The sequence below is a fragment of the Elephas maximus genome, chromosome 11 (assembly GCF_024166365.1).
Source record: "Elephas maximus indicus isolate mEleMax1 chromosome 11, mEleMax1 primary haplotype, whole genome shotgun sequence".
Taxonomy (NCBI): domain Eukaryota; kingdom Metazoa; phylum Chordata; class Mammalia; order Proboscidea; family Elephantidae; genus Elephas; species Elephas maximus.
The window spans coordinates 82,710,903-82,737,788 of NC_064829.1; the positions used below are offsets into that span (position 1 = coordinate 82,710,903).

The 26,886-nt window shown below is 46.0% G+C and overlaps 1 protein-coding gene across 4 annotated transcripts in view; it reads left to right on the forward strand.

Annotated features, from left to right (window-relative positions):
* Window positions 1-26,886, forward strand: part of TSHZ1 (teashirt zinc finger homeobox 1) — a 112,985-nt gene that overhangs the window by 82,223 nt on the left and 3,876 nt on the right. For 2 of the 4 annotated variants that reach the window (XM_049900020.1, XM_049900019.1), the window contains exon 3: window positions 3,995-8,912. In XM_049900020.1, the coding sequence (XP_049755977.1) occupies window positions 3,995-7,203 (3,209 nt within the window). In that variant the 3' untranslated portion in view covers window positions 7,204-8,912. Of the gene's footprint in view, window positions 1-3,994; window positions 8,913-25,292; window positions 25,398-26,886 lie in introns of those variants that run through there. The other 2 variants (XR_007519165.1, XR_007519166.1) reach the window with 2 other exon arrangements.

Here is a 26,886-nt window from a genome sequence, read left to right on the forward strand (position 1 = left end):
ACAAGGCAGTCCCGTTGAGTTCTGGCTCTCACAGGTTTCACTATACAATTTTGTCTTCTGCTTTTTTCATTTAGGAACTTTCTCCGTGTCATTAAAAGCAAGCTTTTAAATGTTTGAATAGAATTGTTGTTGGGTGCCATTGAGTCAGTTCGACTCATAGCGAGCCCTGTGATAGAGTGGAACTGCCCCATCCGGTTTTCTGGGCTGTAATCTTTACGTGAGTAGATCGCCTTGCCAGGTCTTTCTCCCACAGAGCCACTGGGTGGGTTCGAACCTCCATCCTCCTGGTTAGCAGTCAAGCACTTAACTGTTGTGTCGTCAGGGCTCCCTTTGAACTCTAGGAATAAGTTAAAATTCACTTTGCTTCCCCATATTCTTGAATATTTAAACTGTGGCAGATTTTATGTGGAATAATATTGTAAGGCCATCTTTGTGCATAAAGCATTTTCAGTATTTCATGTTGCTTTCTCAGGCTTTACTTCCAGAAGTAGATCCGGGTGAACAGAGGGCTGGAATGTGGGGCGTGGTGGTGGGGGGGATGGTGGAGAAAGCACTGGCAAAAATGGGTGTTTTGCTGGCTTGGGCAACTGTTTGGGGGAACACTGTCTCTGAGTTAGGTGTTCCAGAGGAGGAGTACCTTAGTTAGCTCATGCTGCCATAACAAAATACCTCAGGCGGGTGGCTTTAAAGACCAGAAATTTCTTGTCTCATGGTTTTGGAGGCTAAATCTAAGTCAGGGAATCCCTTCTAGGGGAGGGTTCTCTCTTGTGGGTAGCCCCAGGCGTTCTTTGGCAGTCCTTGGCTTGCTGATGGATCCTCACATGGAATCTTCCTCCTATATGTGTATCTCCATGTCTGTTTTCCCTTTTTATAAGACATCAATCAGAAGGGATTAGGTTTAGGACCCACCCCACTCTACTATGACATCGTGACATCTTTAACTGATAGCAAAAGACAGGGTGAGGCAGAGGGGCTGGACCTCAGGGTGTGTGGGTACCTGGTGCCCACAGACAGGGTGAGATGGAGAGGCTGGAAACATCAGGGTGTCTGGGTACCTGGTGCCCACAGACAGGGTGAGGCAGAGAGGCTGGACCTCAGGGTGTGTGGGTACCTGGTACCCACAGACAGGGTGAGATGGAGAGAATGGAAACATCAGGGTGTCTGTGTACCTGGTGCCCACAGACAGGGTGAGACACAGGGGCTAGTCCTCAGGGTGTGTGGGTACCTGGTGCCCACAGACAGGGTGAGGCAGAGAGGCTGGACCTCAGGGTGTGTGGGTACCTGGTGCCCACAGACAGGATGAAATGGAAGAAGCTGCCAACCCTTCTTTATGCCATTTTCATTATTTATTAGCATTCTCCCTCCACCATAATATGATCTTGTGGGCAGGGCGTTATTGCTCCTTCCTGTCCCCCCTCCACGGCCCACTCCAGTTCTGGAAAACAATGGATGTCCCACATATGAATGAGTGTTTGCATGAGTCAAGCTCTCGGGCACAGATGACTCCTTGGGGGCTTCCCTGTAGAGTGAGCCAAGGTTGCTCTGTGTGGTTCTACCTGAAGCAAACATTGTTTCTCAAATTGAGATTATGGAATTGCCAATAAGACAAATTTTAGCTCCCCCTCAGGACTTTCCGCCCTGAGTACCTCCCACCAAGTGGAGCTGGGTAAGCTCAGGAGAGGCGTGGTCTGGGGGACGCTTCCCCAGGCTGGGATGTGGGGGCAGGATGAGACATCACTCCTGCTCCTTCCGGGTCCACATGACCTCTTGAGTCAGCACAGCCAGGGCTGGACTGTGGCCAACGAGCTTTAGAGGCACAAGAGCAATTCACCACTTGTGTTTTCAGAGTTTAGAGTTAAGTTACTGATTCATTCTGCACTCATCTGCAGTTGTCCACCATGGGGCAGATGATGGGAGGCCTAGTCTAATGAAGGAGCTGCCAGCAGCAGGCCGTGTTGTTCTGGGAAATGCCTGCAGAATCATGGACCATGCAACAGGGCCTCCCCTGCAGAGCTGACGCGATCACATGCAGTTTCCTTTAAATTCCTGGCTAGGGCATGACTCTCCCTCTCCCCAAATGTACCAGCTAACTCTCGAAGGCTGTTTCCTATCATTCATCCTAACATATGTACTGCCTTGATGGAGCTCTGCTGGGGTATGCCTGGGACTGTGTGAGCTACAAGGGACCTCACAGTCCAGGGCACCCAGGCTGTCTACCTTCAAAGAGCTCATGTTCTACCCAGCTTTTACCCTGAAATTAGCAGAATCCACAGAGGACCTGTGCTGACGTTAGCACTCATAGGTCAGGCATGTTAGAGGTGATGAGTACAACCAGTGGTTAATGAAGTGGGGTCCCTGGTCCATGGGTCCAGGCTGTGAGCTCTCAGAGCTCCCGTACTGCCCTAAACCTTTAATGATTATGTGGTTCAACTTGGCGGTCCTTTTTAAATTTTTCAATGGGGGTCATAGGATTATCCAGAGGTCTCAGATGCTGTAGTTAAAGCCCACGGTCTTGCCCTATTGATCATTGTTCATGATAGCAGTGCAGCGTTGATGAAGCTGGAATTCCTAGGTGGGCTAGTGGATGGCTGCCCCGCCCCCTGCTGTGAGGGAGCCCGGACATGTGTGTTCAGGTGGTCCCACGTCATCGCCAGGTGAGAACCGAGCCTATCATAGAACACCACACTGCCTGCACTGTTCTGAAGGGGCTGGACTGAAGGAGGTGCCACATCCCAGCAGTTGTCTCTCACTGTGTGGGCGTGTGCATGTGTGTGTACACGTGGTCATGCACACAGCTTATGAGTGGGAGTCTCCTGAATCTCCCAACCTTCACTTACAGGTGTGAGTGTGGTACATCCTTCCACCTGCCTCTTGCGGGGTGGTGGGTTGTGGGGGGGCTCCCTTTGTGCCTCTGAGTTGTTTTCTGCCCTCTTCTCAGCCCTTCTGAAAACGCACATGCCCTTTGCCACCAAGTCCCCTTAGGATCTGGCTGTGATAATGTGATAATGGCTGATTAGAGTTAATGAAACCCTTCCAGGTAGTCTAGGTGCATCTCAACAGGGGCTTTCTGGAAACCTTCTTAACTCTAGGAGTCCCAAGTTGTGGGCACAGCACTAGCTCAGCAAGTTGCTTCCTCAAAAAAAATAAATAAAAGTGCTATGATTCAGTGAGTTTAGGAGGTAGTTCCCCTTGGGGATTCAGAAGGCATGCTATGCATTCAAGGGTCTTAAAAGCCCTTGGGTAAAAAGGCAGGCTTAATCTCACAATTTACATGACCTCCCACCTGTTATTCCTGCAGCGCATGGGACTACTCCGTAGCACACTAAAGAAATGCTGCCGCAAACCCAGGAAGTCCCTTGGCCTGGCGTCTTGGGGCACCTCATGCGCCAGCACAGCATGTACTTGGGGCTCCCTGACGCCTGTCTGGCCATCCCCGGAGGTGGCTATCCCCTAGTCCGGCTTTAGGCTGGCGGTGCTGTGTTCTGTTCTCCCTTTCAGTGAGGAATAGAGTTTTTCATTGCTTGCCGTTGAGGACTGCTTTTATTTATGGAAATCATGTAGCACTGTCAGTGAAGTATCTTGTCCTAAAAGCTGACAGCTAGGTCCTTCTGAATGCTAACTGTAGAATGCATGAGGGCTCCCAGTCCTCTTAGGAGGGGGAGCCTGGAGGTGAGGTCCTTGGTGGGCAGGTGCCAGGCCTCTCCTTTACCTACCCAGGTCTGGTGGTCAAAGGGGCATCTTTAAAAATGGGGCAGTTAAAGGAGGAATACATGCTGGCCTTTTGGTTTATGCTTCTTCAATGAGAATTTACTCTAAGGAGGGACAGTGTCCCTGTGCTGTAGAGTTATAAGGCAGGCATTTGGGTAAAGTTGGTTAGCCTTGTAGCTTGGGAGTTGAGGTGAGAAACATCTTTTTAAAAACCCCTAATTGCTGGGGTGGCTGTGTCATTGGGGGTGATTTACCTCCTTTAACTGACTTTCAATTTTTCTTCCAGCTTACGTTCCCGAGGAAGAGCTGAAGGCGGCCGAGATAGATGAAGAAAACGTGGAGGAGGATGGGCTCTCTTTGGACATTCAGGAGAGCGAATATTTGTGCAATGAGGAAGCAGAGATCAAAGAGGCCCAGAGCTGCCAGAACTCTCCGGTCAGCACGGCCACTAACCAGGAAGCAGGCTACGGGTCGCCTTTCAGCGAGAGCAGCGACCAGCTAGGCCATTTCAAGCTGTCTTCCTCCCGCGAGGAGAAGGAGGACGCCCCGTGCACGGACACTGTTTCTTACCCCCAGGACAGCTTGGCACAAATCAAAGCCGTCTATGCCAACTTGTTCTCCGAGTCCTGCTGGTCCAGCCTAGCTTTGGACCTGAAGAAGTCCAGCTCGACCACCAGCAACAGCGATGCCAGCCAGAAGGAGAGTGCCACCCCCACCCCCACCCCTCCCACTTCCACCAGTACCGCCAGCACCAACATGCACACGCCCAGCACCAGCACCAGCACCAGCACCAGCGCCAGCCACAGCGGCAGCGGCAGCGGTAACAGCAGCAGCTCCGGGTATGACTGGCACCAGGCGGCCCTGGCGAAGACCCTGCAGCAGACATCCTCGTATGGCTTGCTGCCCGAGCCCAGCCTCTTCAGCACCGTGCAGCTCTACCGGCAGAACAACAAGCTCTATGGGTCCGTGTTCACTGGTGCCAGCAAGTTCCGGTGCAAGGACTGCAGTGCTGCATACGACACGCTGGTGGAGCTGACGGTGCACATGAACGAGACGGGGCACTACCGTGATGACAACAGGGACAAGGACGCTGAGAAGACCAAGCGCTGGTCCAAGCCCAGGAAGCGCTCCCTGATGGAGATGGAGGGCAAGGAGGATGCCCAGAAGGTGCTCAAATGCATGTACTGTGGCCACTCCTTCGAGTCCTTGCAGGATCTCAGCGTCCACATGATCAAAACAAAGCATTACCAGAAAGTGCCTCTGAAGGAGCCAGTGCCCGCCATCACCAAACTGGTCCCTTCCACCAAGAAGCGTGCACTCCAGGACTTGGCCTCACCCTGCTCGCCAGAGCCCACGGGGGTCACCGCGGACATTGCACTGAGCGAGTCCGGGAAGGATCAGAAGACGGCGAACCCCTATGTGACACCCAACAACCGCTATGGCTACCAGAACGGTGCTAGCTACACCTGGCAGTTCGAGGCCCGCAAGGCGCAGATTCTCAAGTGCATGGAGTGCGGCAGCTCCCACGACACCCTGCAGCAGCTCACGGCCCACATGATGGTCACCGGCCACTTCCTGAAGGTGACCACGTCCGCCTCCAAGAAGGGCAAGCAGCTGGTACTGGACCCTGTGGTGGAGGAGAAAATCCAGTCCATCCCACTGCCACCTACCACCCACACCCGGCTGCCTGCTGCCAGCATCAAAAAGCAGCCTGACTCGCCAGCAGGGTCCACCACGTCAGAAGAAAAGAAGGAGCCGGAGAAGGAGAAGGCGCCTGCTGTGGCCAGTGAGGCAGACAAGAAGATCAAGGAGGAGAGTGAGGACAGTGCTGAGAAGTTCGAGCCGACTACGCTGTACCAGTACCTACGTGAGGAGGACCTGGACGACAGCCCCAAGGGGGGTGTTGACATCCTGAAGTCGCTGGAGAATACGGTCACCACGGCCATCAGCAAGGCCCAGAATGGTGCACCCTCCTGGGGCGGCTACCCCAGCATCCACGCGGCCTACCAGCTGCCGGGCTCTGTGAAACCGCTGCCACCGGCCGTGCAGAGTGTGCAGATGCAGCCGTCCTATGCCAGCGGCGTGAAGTCCCTTTCATCTGAGCACAGTGCCCTCCTGCACTCGCCAGGCAGCCTGACGCCCCCGCCGCACAGGAGCAACGTGTCTGCCATGGAGGAGCTGGTGGAGAAAGTCACGGGCAAGATCAGCGTCAAGAAGGAGGAGAAGCCCACTGTGGAGAAGGAGAAGGGCTCCCCGGCCAAGCCTGTGTCCCCGGTGGCAAAAGAGAACAAAGATTTCCCCAAAGCCGAAGAGGTCAGCAGCAAGCAGCCACCCAAGAAGAGCCCAGATGCAGAGGCAGGGAAGGCCAAAAAGGAGGGCCCCAGCGATGTGCACACCCCCAACGGCACAGAGCCCCTGAAAGCCAAAGTCACCAACGGCTGCAGCGCCCTGGGCATCATCACGGACCACTCACCGGAGCCACCTTTCATCAACCCACTGAGCGCGCTGCAGTCCATCATGAATGCCCACCTGGGCAAGGTGTCCAAGCCTGCCAGCCCCTCTCTGGATCCACTGGCCATGCTTTACAAGATCAGCAACAGCGTGCTGGAGAGGCCCACACACCCCAGTGTCCCCGGCAAGCAGGCCGATGCCATTGACCGCTACTACTACGAGAGCAGCGACCAGCCCATTGATCTGACCAAGTCCAAGAGCAAGCCCCTGGTGTCCGGCCCCGCTGATGCGGTCTCGTCACCCCTGCGGGAGAGTGCACTGATGGACATCTCCGACATGGTGAAAAACCTCACAGGCCGCCTGACGCCCAAGTCGTCCACACCCTCCACTGTGTCCGAGAAGTCGGACGCTGATGGCAGCAGCTTCGAGGAGGCCCTGGATGAGCTGTCGCCAGTGCACAAGCGGAAGGGACGGCAGTCGAACTGGAACCCCCAGCACTTGCTTATCCTGCAGGCCCAGTTTGCCTCCAGCCTGCGGGAGACGCCCGAGGGCAAGTACATCATGTCTGACCTGGGCCCCCAGGAGCGGGTACACATCTCCAAGTTCACCGGCCTGTCCATGACCACCATCAGCCACTGGCTGGCCAACGTGAAGTACCAGCTGCGCAGGACAGGGGGGACCAAGTTCCTCAAGAACCTCGACACAGGGCATCCTGTGTTCTTTTGCAACGATTGTGCCTCTCAGTTCAGGACTGCTTCCACGTACATCAGTCACCTGGAGACGCACCTGGGCTTCAGCCTGAAGGACCTGTCCAAGCTGCCACTCAGCCAGATCCAGGAGCAGCAGAACGTCTCCAAGGTTCTCGCAGGCAAGCCCTTGGGCCCACTGGGGGCTGCAGACGAGGACCTGGGCTCCACATTCCAGTGCAAGCTCTGCAACCGGACCTTTGCGAGCAAGCACGCAGTCAAACTGCACCTCAGTAAGACCCACGGCAAGTCCCCTGAGGACCACCTGATCTACGTCACGGAGCTGGAGAAACAATAGCGCCCAGCTCGGCATGGACCGCGGAACTTTGCACTAACATTGTCGTCGTACTGCACTAGGCCTGGCCTGAGCCTCTGAAATCAGTCTCTTCCTTGGTTGCTGAGCTGCCTGTCTGGACCTTGGTTTTTCTTACACACGTTTTGTAGTTCTATTTATATGCGCTCTGTCTGATCCGTGCATGTTATTTTTCTTTTTCCGTGAGTCAAAGTCTGACCTTTATTTTCAACATCTATTCTCGATGTTAAGCTATCTTTTGTAGGAAATAGTGGGACCCACTATTCAGAGACATTTATTTAGCAGTAAAGAGAGACACAAATAACAATGATAAAAAGACATCCTAAAATTACAAAGTTGCCATGACAATAAAGGTCATAGAACCGAGTAGTGTCAAATTTAACCCTGTGAGGACTGTAATCGCATTTCTGTGCCTTTCACTCAAAGAAAAAAAAAAAAAAAGATTTAAAGGCATCTCATTCAGATCAAAAGCTGTGTCAGACACAAAACTTATTTAATAATGAAAAAATGAGCTTTTATATGCAGGACTGGTTTGAGGAAGCATGCTGTTGGAAGATAGAAAGCTGTCTAGGACTCATGGGGTTAGGAGCCACAACTTCACACGTTTAAAACAAACGCAAACAACAAACAAACAACAACAAATACCCCAGTTACCACTATGCCGAAACCCTCTGGATGCTGAAAAAATGCCGCTTTTGGCAAAAAAAAACTAAAAAAAAAGTATGCAAGCTATTATTTAAAAAATGTGTACAAATGCTATTTCTTTTTTCCTGTAAAATACTGCGGTTTATAGTTATTTACAAATGTAAGCTTTGGTACAAGCTGACCTTTCTATAGCGTGCTGCATTGGTAAATGAAAAAAAGGGGGCAAATGTTGGAATTTTTTCCTTGTAAATTGCCAGCATCAGCTTAAAAAACAACTCTATGTTACATATCGTACCATTTTAATCTATTCAACTTTCTTTGTACCTTCTGGCTTGTATGCTTTCTCTTTTAACTTTTTATATTGTCATTTTATATTCAATTTCTGTGTATATAATGTAAAACCACGATTTTTGAATAAAATTTAGTTCCCGCGGCTTGATTGAAATAGAGAAATTTTACTGGCACCTGCATCTTTCTAGGTGCATGTACTTAAAAAGAACTATCCGACAGAAATAAAAGAAGCAAAGCAAGCAATGCACTATTAATTATACATTTTGATGTTCTGTCATTAATATTGTACAGTACATTTTGGTTCACGCAATTAAATTCACTGTTTTCTCAAATGTAAAATAAACCCACACGCAGTTCTTGATTTACATCCATTGTCATGTCGTCATTCTATGGCCCATGCCATGTGATTTCAGGAACAAGAGGTATTGCACGTTCAGTCGACCAAAAACAAATCTATTCAGAGTCATCATTGAGTAGTTTGGGTGCTGACATGCTTCATTGTAATGATAAGCCTTAATGATAAGTTTTTAAAAATGATCATGAAAATGTTTGACTCCACTGGGTGCCAGGGTTGCTTAGTTTAGCCATCGGGTGATGGCAGTTTTGTACCTACCTGCGTTGAAATGCTTCATTGGGAGAATCCTTGAGCACTCTTTAAAAATACTTAGAGTTACTCTTTGTGTGCTGCTGGAGACTTAATGATGGGGGGAGGGGCAGAACTTGCTTCTGTGCCAAAGACCCCTGAGGCCTTGGAACTAGTTCTGGGTTGCTTCAAAGAGAAAACCCTGATTTCTGAGCTTTTTAAAATGAACATTTTTTTAAAGAACACGGTTGCTTCTCAGTCAGTGTCTGGGACCAGTCTGTGTTCTCTGCGCTCACTCTAGGTTGGATCTAGAGCACTGAGGGGCGCGATGAGGGGCCCGTAACGACCTTGTCCAACCTCTGAAAGCCCAGCTTTACTGGGGGAACTGGGAAGGTGAGGCCTTTTGCCTCACCCCTTTTGTTCCCCAGAAGTAGTTAATGATGTGAGCAGGTTAGTTTCTTTTTCTACCTTTTCCTTAAGTTTTCACAAAATTATATCCCAAGAAAGGCTAGAACCTAGCCCTGCTCTGGTCAGACTTGGCTCAGCAATTGTGTGATTTTAATGATTTCTCCAGCATTGCCTGCGACAGGGAAGATTGTTTTGTCTCTGTTTGCGATATTAGCCGAGGACGTGGATCGGCTCAACCATATTTACCCAGTCTTTTACTCTAATGCAGTCAAGCACTGGGGAGACTTGCTAAAATTTTCTGACTTTTTCATTTGTAAATAGCTGTGTCCTTTAGGAGTTTCAGCCATTTAGCCCTCTCAGTTCAATTACTGGATGATTATGTACTTTGGGCTCAAGGGGTGACAGGGAAGAATAACAATTAGACTGGTGGCAGCGTGCGGGGTCTTTGCGTAATAATCCTTCAAAGTTATATTTATATTCCCACAGGCCCACAAATATATGATTCTGTAATTTCTACCCTTAGAGTGAGAGTTATGAGGGAGCAGGCGAGGTGGTGTAACAGCGAGCCAGAGCTCCAGGTAAGGCTGGGTTCAAGCCTATTGTGCAGCTGTGAAGTAATTTAAAAGCTGCTGCCACCTGAGTTCCGATCACTGGCGGATGGACACAGAATTTGGGGTTCCTTTCACAGGTTTTTTTCTAAGCTAGCAACTACATTCCTATATTGTCATTGACCTTAATTCGTTAACCAAAGGATAGAAGGCGTGGTTATCTTAATAATGTTATTTATAACAATGAAAATGATGATGATGTTGTTGTTAGATGATGTCAAGTCAGCTCCGACTCATAGCAATCCCATGTACAACCGGGCGAAACCCTGCCCAGTCTTGCGCCATCCTCACAATCGTTACGCTTGAGCCCATTGTTGTAGCAACTATGTCAGTCCCTATTGCGGAGGGTCTCTTTTTTTTTTTTGATGACGCTCTACTTTACCAAGCATGATGTCCTTCTCCTGAGACTGGTCTCTTCTGATAACACGTCCAAAGTAAGGGAGATGAAGTCTCGTCATCCTCGCTTTTAAGGAGTATTCTTGCTGTACTCCCAAGACAGATTTGTTCCTTCTTCTGGCAGTCCATGGTATATTCAACATTTATTGAGTGCCTACTACATGCCAGGGACAACTCTAAGTACTTTACACGTATCGATGAATCCAGTCCTCTCAATCGTCTGAGGTGGTTCTACCATTTCCACCCTCATCTTACACTGGAAGCACAGCCAGGTTAAGAAACTTGCTCAAGATTACACACACGATTTGAAAGTGACAGAATTTGGGCCGGGACCCATACGCAACACTACCCTTGTCAAGGGCTCCCAATAGAGAACAAGGCCTTGTGAGACTGCCTAGGGGGTGAGGATTTCTGATTTCTGCCCCATGGAAGAGGCCTGTGGTTTTTCTACAGTAGGTGGAGCTGAAGCCAAAGAGTAGGCAGATGTTGACCTGTGAGCAGAGAAGTAATCTTCAGGGCACCTCCGACTGCACCCACATCCTATCGCAAATGTCTATATTTTGTGGGATTTGAAAAATAAGTTGAAATGATGCTCATTATGACTTTGTAGCAATCTCAGTTGAATCCAGGTATACCTAGTAATCCAGGAACTCAACTTGCATAAATACAAACATAGAAACTGAATAATGCAGTGGACAGATTGGCTACCCATAATCTGGAGATTTTCTTTACAGAAGTTTCTACTTCCTTCATCTGTGTTTGGGTGAACATGTTCTTCTTTTCTCCACCTGGTTTTGTGGGTCCCAGTAAATGGACCCCTCTGTTGGCTGGTGAGGACACGTGACTACTTGTTCTCTGTTTCTCAGGAGTCTTCCCTCAGCCCAGAGGGACAGATATGGGTCTCCCGTAGGATCCCAGCAAAATGGCACTTGAAGCTGGAGGGGGTTGGGCACATGTCCTGCCTTGCCTCATCCTGGAAGAAGCTGGACAAAAGGCAAGTCACTTCTCAATCCAATGTATTTGTTTGGTCAAGCTATCACTGTGCAAAAGCAAAAGTAACCCAACTTTACATTCATATTTGCAGTGGGAGCCTTGGATTTAATAATTAAACTGTTTTCCTTCAAATATGGGATTTTTGTTATCGTTGTTGAAAATAATACACAGCAAAACATACACCAGTTCAAAAATTTTTACATGTACAGTTCAGTGACGTTGATTACATACATCATTCGAGTTGTGCAACCATTCTTACCCTCCTTTTCTGAGTTGTTCCTCCCCATTAACGTAAACCCACCCCCCTCCCCCAGAAGTTTCTTATCTAACCTTTGTAATTGCTGTTGTTAATTTGATCCCGTGTAGATAGTTCTTAAAAGAGTTCAGTGCTCAAGGCAGACTTTTTCTTTACTAAGTAAGCTAAACTATTGCTTGGTTGAAAGAAGACTTCAGGGGATATATTTGGTTTAAGGCTTAAAGATTATCTCAGGGCAATATTTTCAGGGGTTTATCCAGCCTCAGTGGTTCCAGAAAGTCTGGATTTCATGAGAATTTGAAATTCTGTTTTGCATTTTCCTGCTTTTGATCAAGATTCTTCCTTAGAAACTTTGATAAAACCATTCAGTAATGGTAGCTGGGCATCATCCAGGTCTTCTGGACTTAAGGTAAAGGAGGCAGTTGTTCGTAGAGGCAATTAGACACACATTCCATTTCCTCCACCTGTCTGACTTGCCTTCCTCTGTTGCTCTAGGTGAATAGAGATCAATTGTTGTACCTTGAATGGCCACTTGCAAGCTTTTAAGACCCCAGGCAGTGAACAACGGAACTAGAAGGTAGAACAGAAGCGCTACAAATGATATTAGGCCAATTAAGTGGGCTGTCCCATGAAACCATGACTCTAAAACTCCAAATCAAGAAACCAAATCCCTTGAAGTGTTTGGTCACATATAAGCAACTACAGCAGCTACTCTTCTCCCTTTTTTTTGGTTGTAAAATATGGGATTTTAACAAATTTGAGATGTTCCTCAGAATGTGGGTTGGTTGAGGATCTTGGTTGTCATTTGTTCATTATTTAAAGAGAGAGAAAGCCTGTGAAATAACGACAGAAGATAGTTTATGTAAGAGAAATAAACTTTTAAGCAGAGTATGCAAAAAGGAGCAATTAAAAACTTTCAGGATTTATGTTTCTACATTTCTGTATTTAATAATCTTGAAAGAGCTGTTGGTTAGTTATGTTAGTCTAAAGCATGTCTAAGCTACTTTTGAATTTTTAGGTACCTGTTCGTACAAATGGAAATCCTGATGGCATAGTGGTTAAAAGCTACGGCTGCTAACCAAAAGGTTGGCAGTTCAAATCCACCAGGCACTTCTTGGAAGCCCTATGGGGCAGCTCTACTTTATCCTACAGGGTCGCTATGAGTTGGAATCAACTCGATGGCAACGGGGAACGGGGATTCACACAAATAATAGTTTCTATTTTTTTTTTTTTTTACCAAGTAAAATCTCTTGTAGTGATCCATATGGTTTTCATTGGCTAATTTTCAGAGGTAGATTGCCAAGCCTTTTTTCCTAGTCTGTCTTAGTCTGAAAGCTCCGCTGAAACGTATACACCATGGGTGACCCTTTGATGAATAAGATATAGCTGACCCAAGGCATGGTCTTTTCAATCACTTAATATGCATGCAGAAGTTGGATAATGGAAAAGGAAGACAGAAGAATTGCTGCATTAGAACGATTGTGTTGGTTAAGAACATTGAACATTCCATGGACTGCCAAAAGAACAAATCAGTCTTACAAGAAGCACAACCAGAATGTTCCTTAGAAGTAAGGATAGTGAGACTTTGGCTTGCTTACTGGGACATGTCATCAGGAAAGGCCATGCTAAAAAAGGACATCATGTTTAGTCAAGTAGAGGGTGGGTGAAAACAAGGTAACCCCTCAATGAGATGGATCAACACAAAAGTCTTAACCGTGGACGCAAACATACCAAAGATCATGAAGATGGAACAGAATGGCGCAGCGTTTCATTCTTCTATACAGAAGTTTGCCATGAGTCAGAGCCAACTTGATGGCAAGTTAACATCAGTAACAAAATTTCTTTTTACTTACTTTATTACTATCTCTCTGAAGATGATGGATATCATTGAAACTAATTATTGAATTATGAACTTAAAAGATACCAAAGAGTAAAATCTTTTTTGGAGAACATATGTACTTTTTATATAATTTTTGTTCTTAAAGTAAAAGTGATACATTATCAGTGTAGAAATCTTGGAAACATAAAGAAGGAAACTAAAATTAACTATTGTTTTTCATCTAAAGAAAAAAATCTCAATATATTGATGCTGGATTTAGCTTTTTCCGCGTTTCCACAAAAGAGGGATCACATGCTATATACCTTCGTACTTTGCTTTCTTAACAGTAGATAGTATACATTTTCTCATTTTATTAAATATAGAGAATTTTTAATCTTATTAGTATGTACTATATTTAATCCATTACAAGCTAAATCTTTAAAAAACATTTAGATTATCTTCAAATTTTCACTATTAAATATGAGCACAAAGGACATCCTACTACAATATTGTTGTGAATATTTCTGGTTACTTTCTTAGAACAAATGCCTGGAAATTTCTGTAGCATAGCATGGTTTGATACATATTGCCAAATTACCCACAAAAAAGTGGGTGGCAGCTTACATGCAAATTAGCATAAGGATGGCTGTTTTTGCACACATTTGCTTTGTGAACATAAGGTATTTTTATTATTTTTTAAAAATTTTGGCCATTTGCACAAATTGGCCAATGCAATCTTGATGTTTTAATTTATAATATTTTTAATGTTTATTGTCCATTTATGCTATTTAAAGAAAAGTTTGCTTAAGAACATGTATGGCGGTTCAAATGGTAAATGGGCTTGGCTGCTTAACCAAAGGATTGGAGATTCCACTCCACCCAGAGATGCCTTGGAAGAAAGGCCTGGTGATCTACTTCAGAAAAATTAGCCATTGAAAACCCTGTGGAGCAGTGTTCTCCTCTGACACATATGGGGTTGCCATGAGTTGGAATCAGCTTGGTGGCAACTGGCTTTTATACTTTTTAGAGTACTTTCCCATGAATTATTATTTCATTTAAACTTGATTTTTTTGAGATAAGTATTCCAAGTGGCTAATATACTTTTTTTTACAGACCAGGCAACAAAGAAGAGAGAAATGACTTAACTAAGACCCAGCAGCCCCCTCTGTGGATCTGGGACTAGAGGGCATGTAAGGGTCTTCCCATGCCCTGTCCCCCCATTTTAGCACATGATCTTACCTCTCATTAAGTTGCCCCCAAAGGACTTCAAGTAAGTAATCTACCTTAGCTATGTTTTTTGCCCCACTAGCTACTAGAGAGAAAAAATCCAAATTCCATGGTTTCTATTAGTAACTTATAATTAATATTGATTAGTGAAACAAAGATAATCCTAGAATAAAATGGGCAACGCTAGTAGTGTGAGACTTGATCACCTAGAGTAGACTCCATAAAATAAAAGTGTACGGATTGGAATTAGCAGGACAGAGAGAGGGACCACTTAAAACAATCTATATCAGAAACAGAAAATGGCCTACGTGTTAGAGGTAAAGTTTAGAGGTACTGCTAATGGAGAACCTAATGTCTTTGACCCAGGTTCATATAGAAATAATGTAGCAAAGAAATGAAAATGATGAAAAAGGAACATTACCTTGAGACGAATTAAGATCAGGAAGTTCTTAAGGGTATATGGGATTCATCCTGTTCACAAAGGACAGTAGGTATTTTCAGCAACAACTCTTTAGAAGTTGACCCTTCACTAAACCAAAAAACCAAACCCGTTGCCATCGAGTTGATTCTGACCCATAGCAACCCTATAGGATGGAGTAGAACTGCCCCATAGGGTTTCCAAGGAGCACCTGGTGGATTCAAACTGCCAGCCTTTTGGTTAGCAGTCATATCTCTTAGCCACTGCACCACAAGGGCTCTGGCCCTTGACTAGTTGGCCATTATTTTTCTTAACTCACAAAAATATTTACATTTGATCTGAGTGGTGTAAGATTGTCTGATGGTGGGTTATAATATATGTTGCAGTGGTTAAGAGGTATGGCTGCTAACAAAAAGGTTGGCAGTTTCGAATCCACCAGTCATCTCTTGGAAACCCTATGGGGCAGTTCTACTCAGTCGTGTAGTGTCGCTGTGAGTCAGAATCGATGGCAATGGTTTTTGAATTATCCATGAGTTGAACAGATAGTAGAAGGAATGGCCCCCTCCCACATTTTGCTAAAATATTTTGAGATGTGGTACCATCATATTTAAATATAAACCAAAAAATAGTTTCCTGGTTGGAGAGAATGCATTGTTGATAGTTAAAAATGGAGATCTTTAAGACTGGGAGCATTTGAAATAAACCTGCAATTCCAAGAATGTTTTTCTCAGAAATCTCGATTGATCCAAAAGTATCTATGTAGAAAGGGGCTGAGGGCACTTACATTGGCAACATCAAGTTCTGAAACACATAAATAATAAGGAAAATGTCATTCTCTGGAACTGGAGTCATTAGACAGATTCTTCTAATCAACTCGTACCCAGTTGGATTTCAAGGAGCAGTTACATGGTGCTTGATTTTTGTAGACCAACAAAATATGTGGCTATGTATTAAGTACTATGTAATAATAAAACTAAGAAAGGTGGGAGTTTCTGAATCCTTTGTGACCCAAGTAGTTTAAAATTACGTATTGAGTCACATCTCTAATTGATAACTTTCTGATACATATCGCATGCCTTTATGCCCAATAATTGATCAATTGGTCATTAATAAATCATTAAAAACCAAAAAAACCCAACTTATTGCTGTCGAGTTGATTCTGACTAATAGCGGAGTAGAACTCATAGAACTGCCACGTAGGGTTTCCAAGGAGTGGCTGGTAGATTTGAACTGCTGACCTTTTGGTTAGAAACCAAGCTCTTAACTACTGTGCCACCAGGGCTCCAAATAGTAATCACTAATAAATCATTAATGATAATCATACTTATCAGTTTCAACCTTTGACTCTTTAAAGCCATTATTATTATGGTAAGCAAATATTCCATTATGCCTTGATTTGTTAACTTTGATAGAGAGGAGTGCCCTAAATACCATCATTTCATTTGTAGTCCATTTATTTATAAATTAGTGAAGTCTGATTTCCACTTTCAAAGTCATTTATTCTTCTTAATCTTTTAGAGCCATAAAATTCACAAATCATTAACTTGGATTGTCAAAATTCAAATATTGGCCTTGTTTAGTAGAATCATGGGCTTTTGCATCATTGAATGGCATGATAAATTACCACACCTCGAAAGTGGACTTGAGACATGTTGATAGGGACTCATTCCATTTCCCAGCATGCCTTTCATCGGTTAGTGGAGGCCTGTGACATTACACCCTGAAATAATCTGCAAGCAGAAATCTGATGGGAAGGACTTTGTTCAAACTCCAGATTACCGAGAAATAAATGGGAGGATATTTAGAACAGCAGCCCTTTTCATGGTGATTGTTTTCTTAAAGATAACATGAACATTAGCCTTTAAGTTCTGTTTAGATTGCTGGTGCCTCCCGGTGACAATAAGGAGCAACTTATTTGTTGTCATGGAAGCATTGTGATGTCACAAAACCGTTCTAGTGAAACAATGAAAGCCAGTTCCACTACTCTGCAGCTTCTGAAAAAATAGACTTTGAGAAAAGGAGTCACAAAGTTATGCATTTCCAGGTGACCTCTCACTTTTCTTAAACTTTCCAGCTTAATAAAAGCACTGTTTTTCCTTTTTTTGGAGATACTTAGATTTTTTAATCTTCTATTATCTGCTTCCAGTATCTCACGTAGAACAGAGTGGGATCCTGTATCAGGAACAGAAAGCCTGGTATTTTGGATGCTAGTTTAAATGTCATCCCTTCTGCCAATGGCTTCTATGCTAGGAGGGTAATCTACTTGTGTTGTTTTGATGTGAATATTGTTGTTTTAGCTGCCATCGAATTGCCCCTGATTCAGGGTGACACCATGCATTAAACCAAAAAAAAAAAAAAATTCATTGCCATGAAGTCAATTCTGACTCGTAATGACCCTATGACAGAATAGAACTACCCCATAGGATTTCCAAGGATGTAATCTTTACAAAAGCAGATTGCCAGGTCTTTCTCCTGCAGAGCACCTGGTGGGTTCGAACCATCAACCTTTCAGTTAACAGTCGAGTGCTTTAACCACTGTGCCACCAGGGCTCCTTACTGCATACATAGATGCAATAAATTTTTTTAAAAGTGAAATTGGCAGTGCACTTGTAGTGGGTAGAACGACTAGCAAGTATTCATTGTCCCCATTGCAGGTACAATCATGTCTGTGTGCAAAAACAGCCTTGGCTTTTCTTAAGCCCCTACTCCTCAAAGGCTAAAATGTCCTGGAAATCTTCTTCACCTTCCTTCTTGAAAATGCCCCTTGCTGGAATCCCTCAGGTCAATGATACTCAAGCATCTAAGCACAGCTGGAGGAAGGGGCATGTGGGAAAGCAGGGGCGGCCCACCCACTAAACGCCCACTTGGTCCATTCTTGGCGCATATTGTTAGCATCCACCACGCAGCACAGGGCGACGTGCGACCGCTCACTCCTCAGCACGCGGCAGTCGGAGGGTGTGAGGCTCAGGGAAGGGGCAGGTTTGACAGTCCAGAGTCTGTGTGTGTCTGGAGTTTTGTGTGTGATGGTTTCCTGGTTCCCAGTGTGACCCTTCAAAGTCAGGCCAGTGGCTGCCTGTGTTAGGAAGGGGTGAAGGGCAGATAGATCAACCTGAGGAGGGAGGGAGAGGGAGAAAGACAGGGAAAGAGAGTCTGCGAAGACAGAATTAGGCCGCCAGTCCACCAGAAGCAGTTGGCGAGATGCAACAAGCATAGCCCACGCATCAGGCTGTGATGGGCATGCTGGAAATAAGCCGCTGCAAGCCGGAGAGAAGCGCAGAGAACGTGCTTTGCTGGTGGGTGTCGCGGATGGATGGGTGGAGGCCTGGCTATAACCACCAGACGCCCATCCACAGGGTGGTTTGTAGATTCCATGGGGTAAGAGAGACGAGAACTGGAGCATAGCCTTTCTAGGGTTAAAGATCCTTAAGCTTTAAAGAGAATGTATAAAAGAGACTTTTTTTCTGAAATAATTTATGGAAATGCTGTGCTCCCCCTGAAGGTTCCATGTCACCGCGTGGCACGAGGCGATGTTCTCTTTCTTCACCTGTCAGGCAGAGACCACCTCGAAGAGTCTCACCGCTGATTACTAGTTAATTGTCATTAATAAGTGACAACTGACATTATGGGGGCTTAATGCAGAGAGAACAGAAAAGAGCCACAGATATTCTAATGAGCTGACTCCTACGTGCCCTCTATTGTTGTCGAAAATGAGGAGCTGTCGTCATTGTTCGGGAGATGGGCTTCAATTGCTCGTGAAAATATTCTCTTTTAATTTCTTTATGCGTAGATAATTCTGGTGCTCTGTGTTTCTCTCCCCTCCCCCTCCTTTGAGCACGCGTGCATATACACACACATTCTCACACACACACACGCACACGCACACTTTCTCACTCTTCTCCTGTGAACGTGCTAAAAGCTCCCAACTTAGGAGGCGCAGTCACTCACTCTCAGTTAAGGAAGTCGTACCCTCTAAAAAGGGTGCCCTTATAGAGGAGATAGTAGAGAAAGCCCATTGGTGATCATATTTTTAGTTGACTTGGGTAGGCACCAAGGTGGTGAGGCCCAGAGTTGAGAAATGAAGGGTGGAAGGCCAGAGAAGGGGAGGAATTGATTTAACTGGAGAAGATCCGCCCATCACCACCGGAAAGCTAAAAGTGATGATCAAGAACATATGAACACATGTCACAGTCAATCTTCCCGAGAGGAGCATTGCTCTTCCCTTTAAAACCAAAAAAAAAAAAAAAAAATCCACAAACACTTCCCCAAGAGACGCCAGCAGCGAGGGAATGTAACTTGATAGGTATGAAACGGTCAGCTGCATCAGCTACGTTTGTTCTTGGTAAAGTTTACAGAACAGAGATTGCTTATTAAAATCCTTCAACATCAGGATGATTGGAGGGTGTGTGTTTATGGGTACACGCCTGCACGCACATGGTTTATGATGAGATTAGATGAAAAAATAGTGAAATACATTCAAGCAGGATGATGCCTGTGTTGACCTGCAGCACCCACCTGTATTCTGCGTCTGTCTTCAGGGAAAGGACCAAGTTAGTGGGAGGCAGGGCAAGCCTACTATCAGCTCTGATACCAGAAATTTCCAAACAGGGCCGCGGCGGAGGTCTTCTTGAAGAAGGCTTAGGCTGAAGGCAACAGGAACAAGACGTGTTGTTTTTCAAGTGCCAACACCTCCTAACAACAATTTTTCGTGCTATCAGATCATTTCACACCGTGCCATCCCACCTCCTATCAAGTCTTATCACACACACGCAGTTTCAAGCTTGATGGTTGATGGCTGCACTGCTAAGGAGAAAAATTCCATCTTGCTCCTTAAAACAACTGCCACAGCAGTTCCTTTCTGCAGCAGCAAACCTCTGCCAGTGTTTATTTCTCATCGCTTATGGGTTTGGAAAGAGCGGTGACGTTTCAAATCACAGTGAGCAGTGGGTCTGGATTTCTACCCCTTCAGAGTCAACCTTGACTTTCAGATGGTCCTAACGGGATAGAAAGAGATGGTGCGAGAGAACCGTTCTTTGTTGGAATCGGCTCGTTGGCTGCCACTTCGTGCTGTTTACGCCTGTCATCATCTCAGCGGAAGGTGTTGGAGTCCTATGTGTGTGGGCTGCTCATGAGCCCACAGGAGTACTGAGCCAAAACAAAAACCAAACCCACTGCAGTTGAGTTAATTCCAACTTGCAGCGACCTTATAGGTCAGAGTAGAACTGCCCCACAGGGTTCCCAAGGCTGTAATCTTTACAGAAGCAGACTGCCACATCTTCCTCCTACTGAGCAGCTGGTGGGTTCAAACCACTAGCCTTTAGGTTCACAGTTGAGTGCTTTAACTACTGCACCACACAGGGCTCCTTGAGCACTGTACCCCATGTCCTTATCATTTGGGGACCAAGTCTTCATTTCTATGTTTAGATTTGGTTTCTTATTTTACTTGAAAACCCTGGATGTAGGTCCCAACTGGTATCACCTATCACTGTGACCAGCATGACACCAATATCCTCACTTGTGTTTTGCACAAAAATGTGGAAAAGGATGCGGTGAGCTAGCACCAGGGTCCAGACCACCCTCCATGAGTGGACACAGATCCGCTCATTCATCAGTACTTGCCAGGCATCATGCTGTTGTGGAGAGATCATGGGATTTGGAGGCAGAAGACCTGACTATTCCATGAGCTTCAGTTTCTTTATGCATCAGAATTATAACACACAGAATGCGCCTCAAGTTGTGTCCAATAGGTGGAGGGGCCCGATCCATTCTATTATTATTATTGTTTTATTCATCGTCTTCATTAGACTTTCTCCATCCACTATAAAAGCACTGAATTAGACAGCTAGGCTCTCGCATCGCGTGTTCACAAACCCACCGTGAAGGGCCTCTGCTGAGGTGGTAAACAGTGGACTGGGAGATAGTGAGCTGAGTCCACTACTTGAACTGGAAGAATAGAAAGTTAGCTGCCTTAGTTTCCTAGAGGAGGTGACACTCACATATTTTGATCACAAATCTTTAATGAAAATGAGTATAGATTGATTCTGCTGCAATATCAGTTCAGCCCTCTCTAGTGCCTGGTCTTTACACAGCCTTTCCCTTCCTCTTGTACTCATCCTTCACAGCTCAGTTTAAATGTTGCCTACTCTGGAAAGCTTCCTGAAACCCCCAGCCCCCTGCCCCAGGTCTGCCACTGGTCTGTCACTTTGTCATACTGCAGTGGCTTGCATGTTGCTGTGATGCTGGAAGCTATGCCACTGGTATTTCAAATACCAGGAGGGTCACCACCCGTGATGGACAGGTTTCAGTGGAACTTCCAGACTAAGACAGACTAGGAAGAAAGGCCTGGCAATTTATTTCTGAAAACTAGTTAGTGAAGACCCTATGAATCAGAACAGTGTTCGACTTACTTGCTTTGGACTTGTCGTCAGGAGGAATCAATTGCTGGAGGAGGACATCATGTTTGATGAAGCAAAGGGCCAATGAGGGTGAGGGAGACCCTTGGTGAGATGGATTGGTGCAATCGACGAAACAATGGACTCAAACATGCCGGTGATGATGAGAATGACACAGGACTGGGCAATGTTTTGTACATAAGGTCTCCATGAGCCAGAGTGGACTTGATGGCAACTATCAGTCTGTCTGTCTACTGCCTATCTATCTACTGATCTATCGTCTATCAATCATTTATCTATCTGCTTCCCCAGATCAGACTTGCCCTGAGCTCTTATAACCCACACCTCCTTTCTTTACATCCTTTGCATATTCTATTATGCAGATGGTCTATTTCCCAGCAAACTGCAAATCACAGGGTGTGGGGTACCGCTGACCCCGCCAGCAGCCAGCACAGGCCAAGAATTCCATATTGACCGTGAGTGCTAACTGCCCTGTGTCTGGTAGTCTCTGGGGAAGCCCGGGTGGGGAGCACCCTCAGCGAGCCTGCACCCTGCTTTGTCTGCTGGGTTGGTCTGTTCACAGTTAAGCTGACCTCTAGTCAGCTGGGCTCCCTCCAGCCACTTTACCTGGCTCTCCCTTTTGTTCTCTTGTAAATGCCTCTAAGCCCTCCTGGCATGGCCTGTGTCCCTTGTGCCCAATAGGCGGAGAGGTCCAGAAAGGGGAACTGTACCACACATGCTTGTCCAGGCCCAGAGACCCCAGAGTGCTTGGTGCCAAAGGCACTTTTCTGGGTCTGGCGGTGCATCGTCCTGCAAGCTGGTTCAGGGTGACCACTGACAGCAAGCCCCATGTTGACTCCTGTTTATCCACAGGATGGGTCCTGGGCCCATTCTGCAACCCCTTTTTAGGTTCAGCCTCCTCACCTGAACTTTGAGGCTAATGACATTGTCCCCTCCCTCAAAGGACCAATGCAAGGGTTGTGGAGACCATTACATCAATGAAGGGAACTGTGAATCATTGTAGAAATAAAGCCTTGATCTCCGAGTTGACATTCCGTTCTGGGATCGTGGGTTGTCAGCCGCTGCAAGGATTGTACCCAGAAGTTTTGTCTCCATGGGAAGTAGGATTGTTTAAGCCAGGACCCAAAGGCCGAGCTCTACAGGGTGTGCTCAAGGCCCAGAAATCAGAACCAAGAAAGAGCTGCTGCCCTGCACCCTGTGTCTGCTGACCAGTGGCCGGCCTTCCATGGCCTGTGCAGAAGGACCCCTGCCAGCCGCTTGCGGGCTGGGGACTAGGGGAGAGTAAGCTATTTTCTTCAATATGCTTTCGAAGGGTGGTGGACCCCCTTGTATTTGAGCAAAAAATACTATGAAACTCTTCCAGTGCATGGCTTGAAAATATCAAAGTTACAGATGCATCTTCCACGCTGATAATTGTTGGTTCACAGAGTATTTATAATTACAATATAGCTGCATTTTAGCTAAATAGATGCGAGATTGTTAAATCTAATGTCGGTTAATAATCAACAAATTTGGCGAACAACACGATGAAGTTGTACCACATGAATGTTTCAATGACTGCTTGTACAGCGTGCACCGTGCTAATTAGAGCCTGCAGCGTGAACGTGAACGCTGCGCTTGGGAACACACGAAGCTCCCAGACTCACCTGACGCCGTGTAAGAAGCTGCATCTGATGGGAATGTCCCAGATCACGCTCACTACCCCCGCAATAGCGCATCCACATGCAGGAACTGTGCTTAGCAGGGAACAAACTGAATGGAGTTATTTGTTCAGGGTTATTATTTCTGCCAGTAGTGAATTGGGCATCCTTAGCTTCCCTTTGTTAAAACACTGACTTGTCAGGAGATTTAAAAGTGGAGAGATTGAGATGGACAAACATGTACAGAAGGCAGCCGTTCTGGGTGGGGAGGGCGTGAGGAGGACCCTCCCGTCCTGTGGCCTGTCCTTAGGCTGTCGTTAGCTCTTTTGGGGGAAAGAATTCAGCCCATAAAGGGAAAAATGAACCCGTAATTGACCCTTGGGCTGAATGGGTTTCTGTTTTTGCCATTGAAGAAGACCCCTATCTGAGGAGTGATATGTTCTTTTTTTTTATGTATGAGATAGCTGATAGGTACCCCCGACTGGATGACAAAGAGGGTCCTTCCCAGGGGCTCAGTTGGGGGCTGGGGAATGAAGGAGGGAGACGGTGGGGGGGCAGATGAGCAGGGCTTTAACCCCAGCTGTAAGCTAGAGCTCAGAAGCACCTGCCCAGGACAGAACATTGATGTTAATTCATCGGGCGGCCCTTGGAAGAGCCTGTGGCCAAGGCTGCTGGATCCTACATTGACGTACCCTGGGAGGGGTGGTGGAGCATTTGAGAGATGCCTCAGGAGGTGTGGGCAGACGCCCTACTGGTGGAATGGAACAGGATAGGACGCTGGGTCCCTGCAAACTCAGGAAAGGCTGGGAAAGGCTCCTTTGCCGCCAGGCCTGGGACTAGCCATCCAGTTGTTATCTCTCTGGCCGCCCAGCTGTGGGGTTCTCGCACAGTCCACAGGTTCTGGGCTTTCCCTTTGCTCCCTTTTCTGGACCCCCTACCACTGGCGGGTGAGAACATGGGGCACTGCTGTCACACAAGGGCTGTGGATACATCTCACAGGGGTGCTGCTGAGGAGAGAAAACCACCCACTCACCGCAGGCCCATAGCTGAGGCCCACACCTGCCTCCACAGGAGGAGATTACCCGGGGCTCAGAGTTGTTGGGAAGCCACATGGCCATGATTGGACCCTCGGGCAGTCAGGACTCCTGAGTGTGCTTGTCTCTCCTGACTGCTGCCTCCACTGTGACTGTGAGGTCTGAGCGCCTCCCAGACACCAGCTCCAATGCAACCAGGAGCGGATTATCTAAGAGGCAAGGTAAGCATCGTGCTTACCTTGCTTACCAGATCATCTGTAGTGATCTTGTACGGCTGGCATCTGTCTCTCTCCCAACCCCACAGCACCTACCTACAGAATCAAAGCCTCTTTTCAAATTGACAATCCCTGACGGAGGCGGATGGCCCCGTAAGCAAGGTAAACGTGGATTTATTTGTGCTTCTTACTAATCTGTAGTGAACAATTTCACATGGGTTTCACCTCGTCAGGGTGAAACTGTTCACTATGTGATAGTTGTTGCCACCAGGTATATGTCAGTTTGTTGTACTGTGTGGGTTTGCGTGTTGCAATGATGCCGGAAGGTATGCCACTGGTATTTCAAATACCAGCAGGGTCAGCCTTGGTGGACAGGCTTCAGCTGAGCTTCCAGACTAAGACAGACTAGGAAGAAGGACCTGGCAGTCTACTTCTGAAAAAATTGGCCAGTGAAAACCTTATGAGTACAGATTAGTAAGTAATAAGCTGCCCTTGAACGTGCCCTTCCCTTTGTCACCCTTTGCTCTATTCGCTCTCATCTGCGCATTCAGAAGGCCTGGGCATGTTTTCTGCCTTCTAGATCATGGCAGAGACAAGTTCATTTCATCAACCAGAGCAAAAGGATACAGAGAGATGACTTCTTTGGGACAAAAACACTTCCCTCTTCTCAGGCCCAACTTCCCTCTCTTCCTTTTCTCAGATTCTTCCAAACCATTTGTACATGCAAATGTTTTGTTCTGTTTCAAAAATGCTGCCCTAATAACACATTTACATTTAACTTGATGCTTCATGGCCACAAGGATTCAAATCCATTCCTGGGGCAGCGTTTCCCAAACTGGTGGTCCATGGGACTGTAACGAACCTGCTACTAAGAAAGGGCCCCATGCTCACTGTCTTTGAGAAACACGGGGCTGAGCAAAGCCCAGTAGATCTCTTTACTTCAAGACTCTGAACCTTTAATATATTCTGTGGCTTTCCAAGAATGAAAATGACCGCTAGTGTTTCCCAGCATGATTTGATTACACGCACAGTGTTTTTCCCCTAGGCTTTTTAACATTTCCCAGATAAATGATTCATAGAACCCACAGTTTGGTCAAATTTACTTCACAAATTTTGTTTTGTTTTTTTCAGATTGGTTATAGTTTATCTTCCCAAAGCCCTTATGGAAACCCTTCAGCCATTTTTGTTCAAATTTGAGGTAAGAAAACGATGGTCCAGACTGTTGAAAAAGAAAAGGTGAGTTAGATTTTACTCTTGCCCTTGAAAAATGATAGCTGTGTGACGAGTTAAGAATGCCTGCCACCTTCCTGGCAGCCTCAAGTCTTGGGGCTTCACTTCTCTGTGCCCTGCCTTCTCCTGTTCCTACTCATGAGACTGGAAGGCAGCATATTCGGGATGTTGTGACAATTAATGAAAAGGAGTCTGTAAAATGCTTTGAGAGCTTTGAAAGAAAAGTGTCATGTAAATTCAAGGAAAAGTACTAGGATAGCTCCCGGATCAGTGCAAGCGCCAAGTGTTTTCAGCTTTAAGGAACACTGCAGGGGGCACAGACCCTTCTGTAGCAATCTCCAGATTTCCTGAAATCTAGGTCAGACACCCTTACCATAAGCTGTATTGTGAAATTTTGTTAAAGAAAAATACCATCTAAAAGGAGTCAGACATTAATTGCTTCTACTGCCCTGGAGACACTGAGAATCCCAGGGCAACTGCAGGTTGTGGAGCCCGGGTGTGGACGGGAGTCCGTCATTTTTCAAGTCCACCTGGATCTTCAGCTCAAATACTTAGCTCCCTCCTTAATTTTTTCTTTCCATTTTTATTTGACTGGTACAAAAAAAAAAAAAAAATTTTTTTTTTTACATGTACGTAATTTAAAAAATCAAGTATTTCCGTAATGTTTATTATGAAAATAATGACAAGAGAAACCCCTGTCCCTTAATCACCTCTTCGGTTTCCTCATTCCATAACCACTTTCAACTCAAGTTGTTTTTTGAATATTTACCTACATATTTCTAAAATGCCTGTACTTCTTGATCTTTTTTTGTTTGAGTTCAAAGTATTATATAGCGACTTCCTAACACGGAAAAAACATTGCTGTCTTCCCCATCCTTTCTGCCCCTTCCCTCCCCCACCACGTCCATACATCCCTTGCCACCATTCTCTTCCCAGCAACACGATAGTGTATGTTATCATCAGATCAATAATAGTCCATTATTTACAGTATTATGATTTTGAAAATATTATTTAAAGCTGCATCATATAGTATGCTAGCATTACATTTCTTTTCTTATAAAAGTTTTAAATTTTTCTGGAGTTGACAAATTATTATTATTTTGCTTAAATTTCTTCATACTTGTTACCACTGATTCACCTCCAGAGGGTTTGGTGCGGTTGACTATTCCCTTTTCTCGGTACGCGTTCCTCACTTGGCTTCCAGGACACTTCACTCGTGTTTTCCTGCTCCTTCTCAGCCTCCTGCCCTGGTTCCTCCTCTCTGTTTGGCCTCTGTGCCCAGCACCACTCAAGACTCAGTCCTGGATCTGCTTCCTTTTCTGTCCACTGCATTTCTTTGGTGACATTCTGTCTCCTGCTTCAAATACCCTGTATGTGCCAACAATCCCAAGGTCTCTGCTTCCAACCCAGACCTCTCTCCTAAGCTCCAGACTTGTGCCCAACTTCCTACTCAGCACTTGCACATAGATGCCTAGCAGGCGTTTCAAAGTTAATT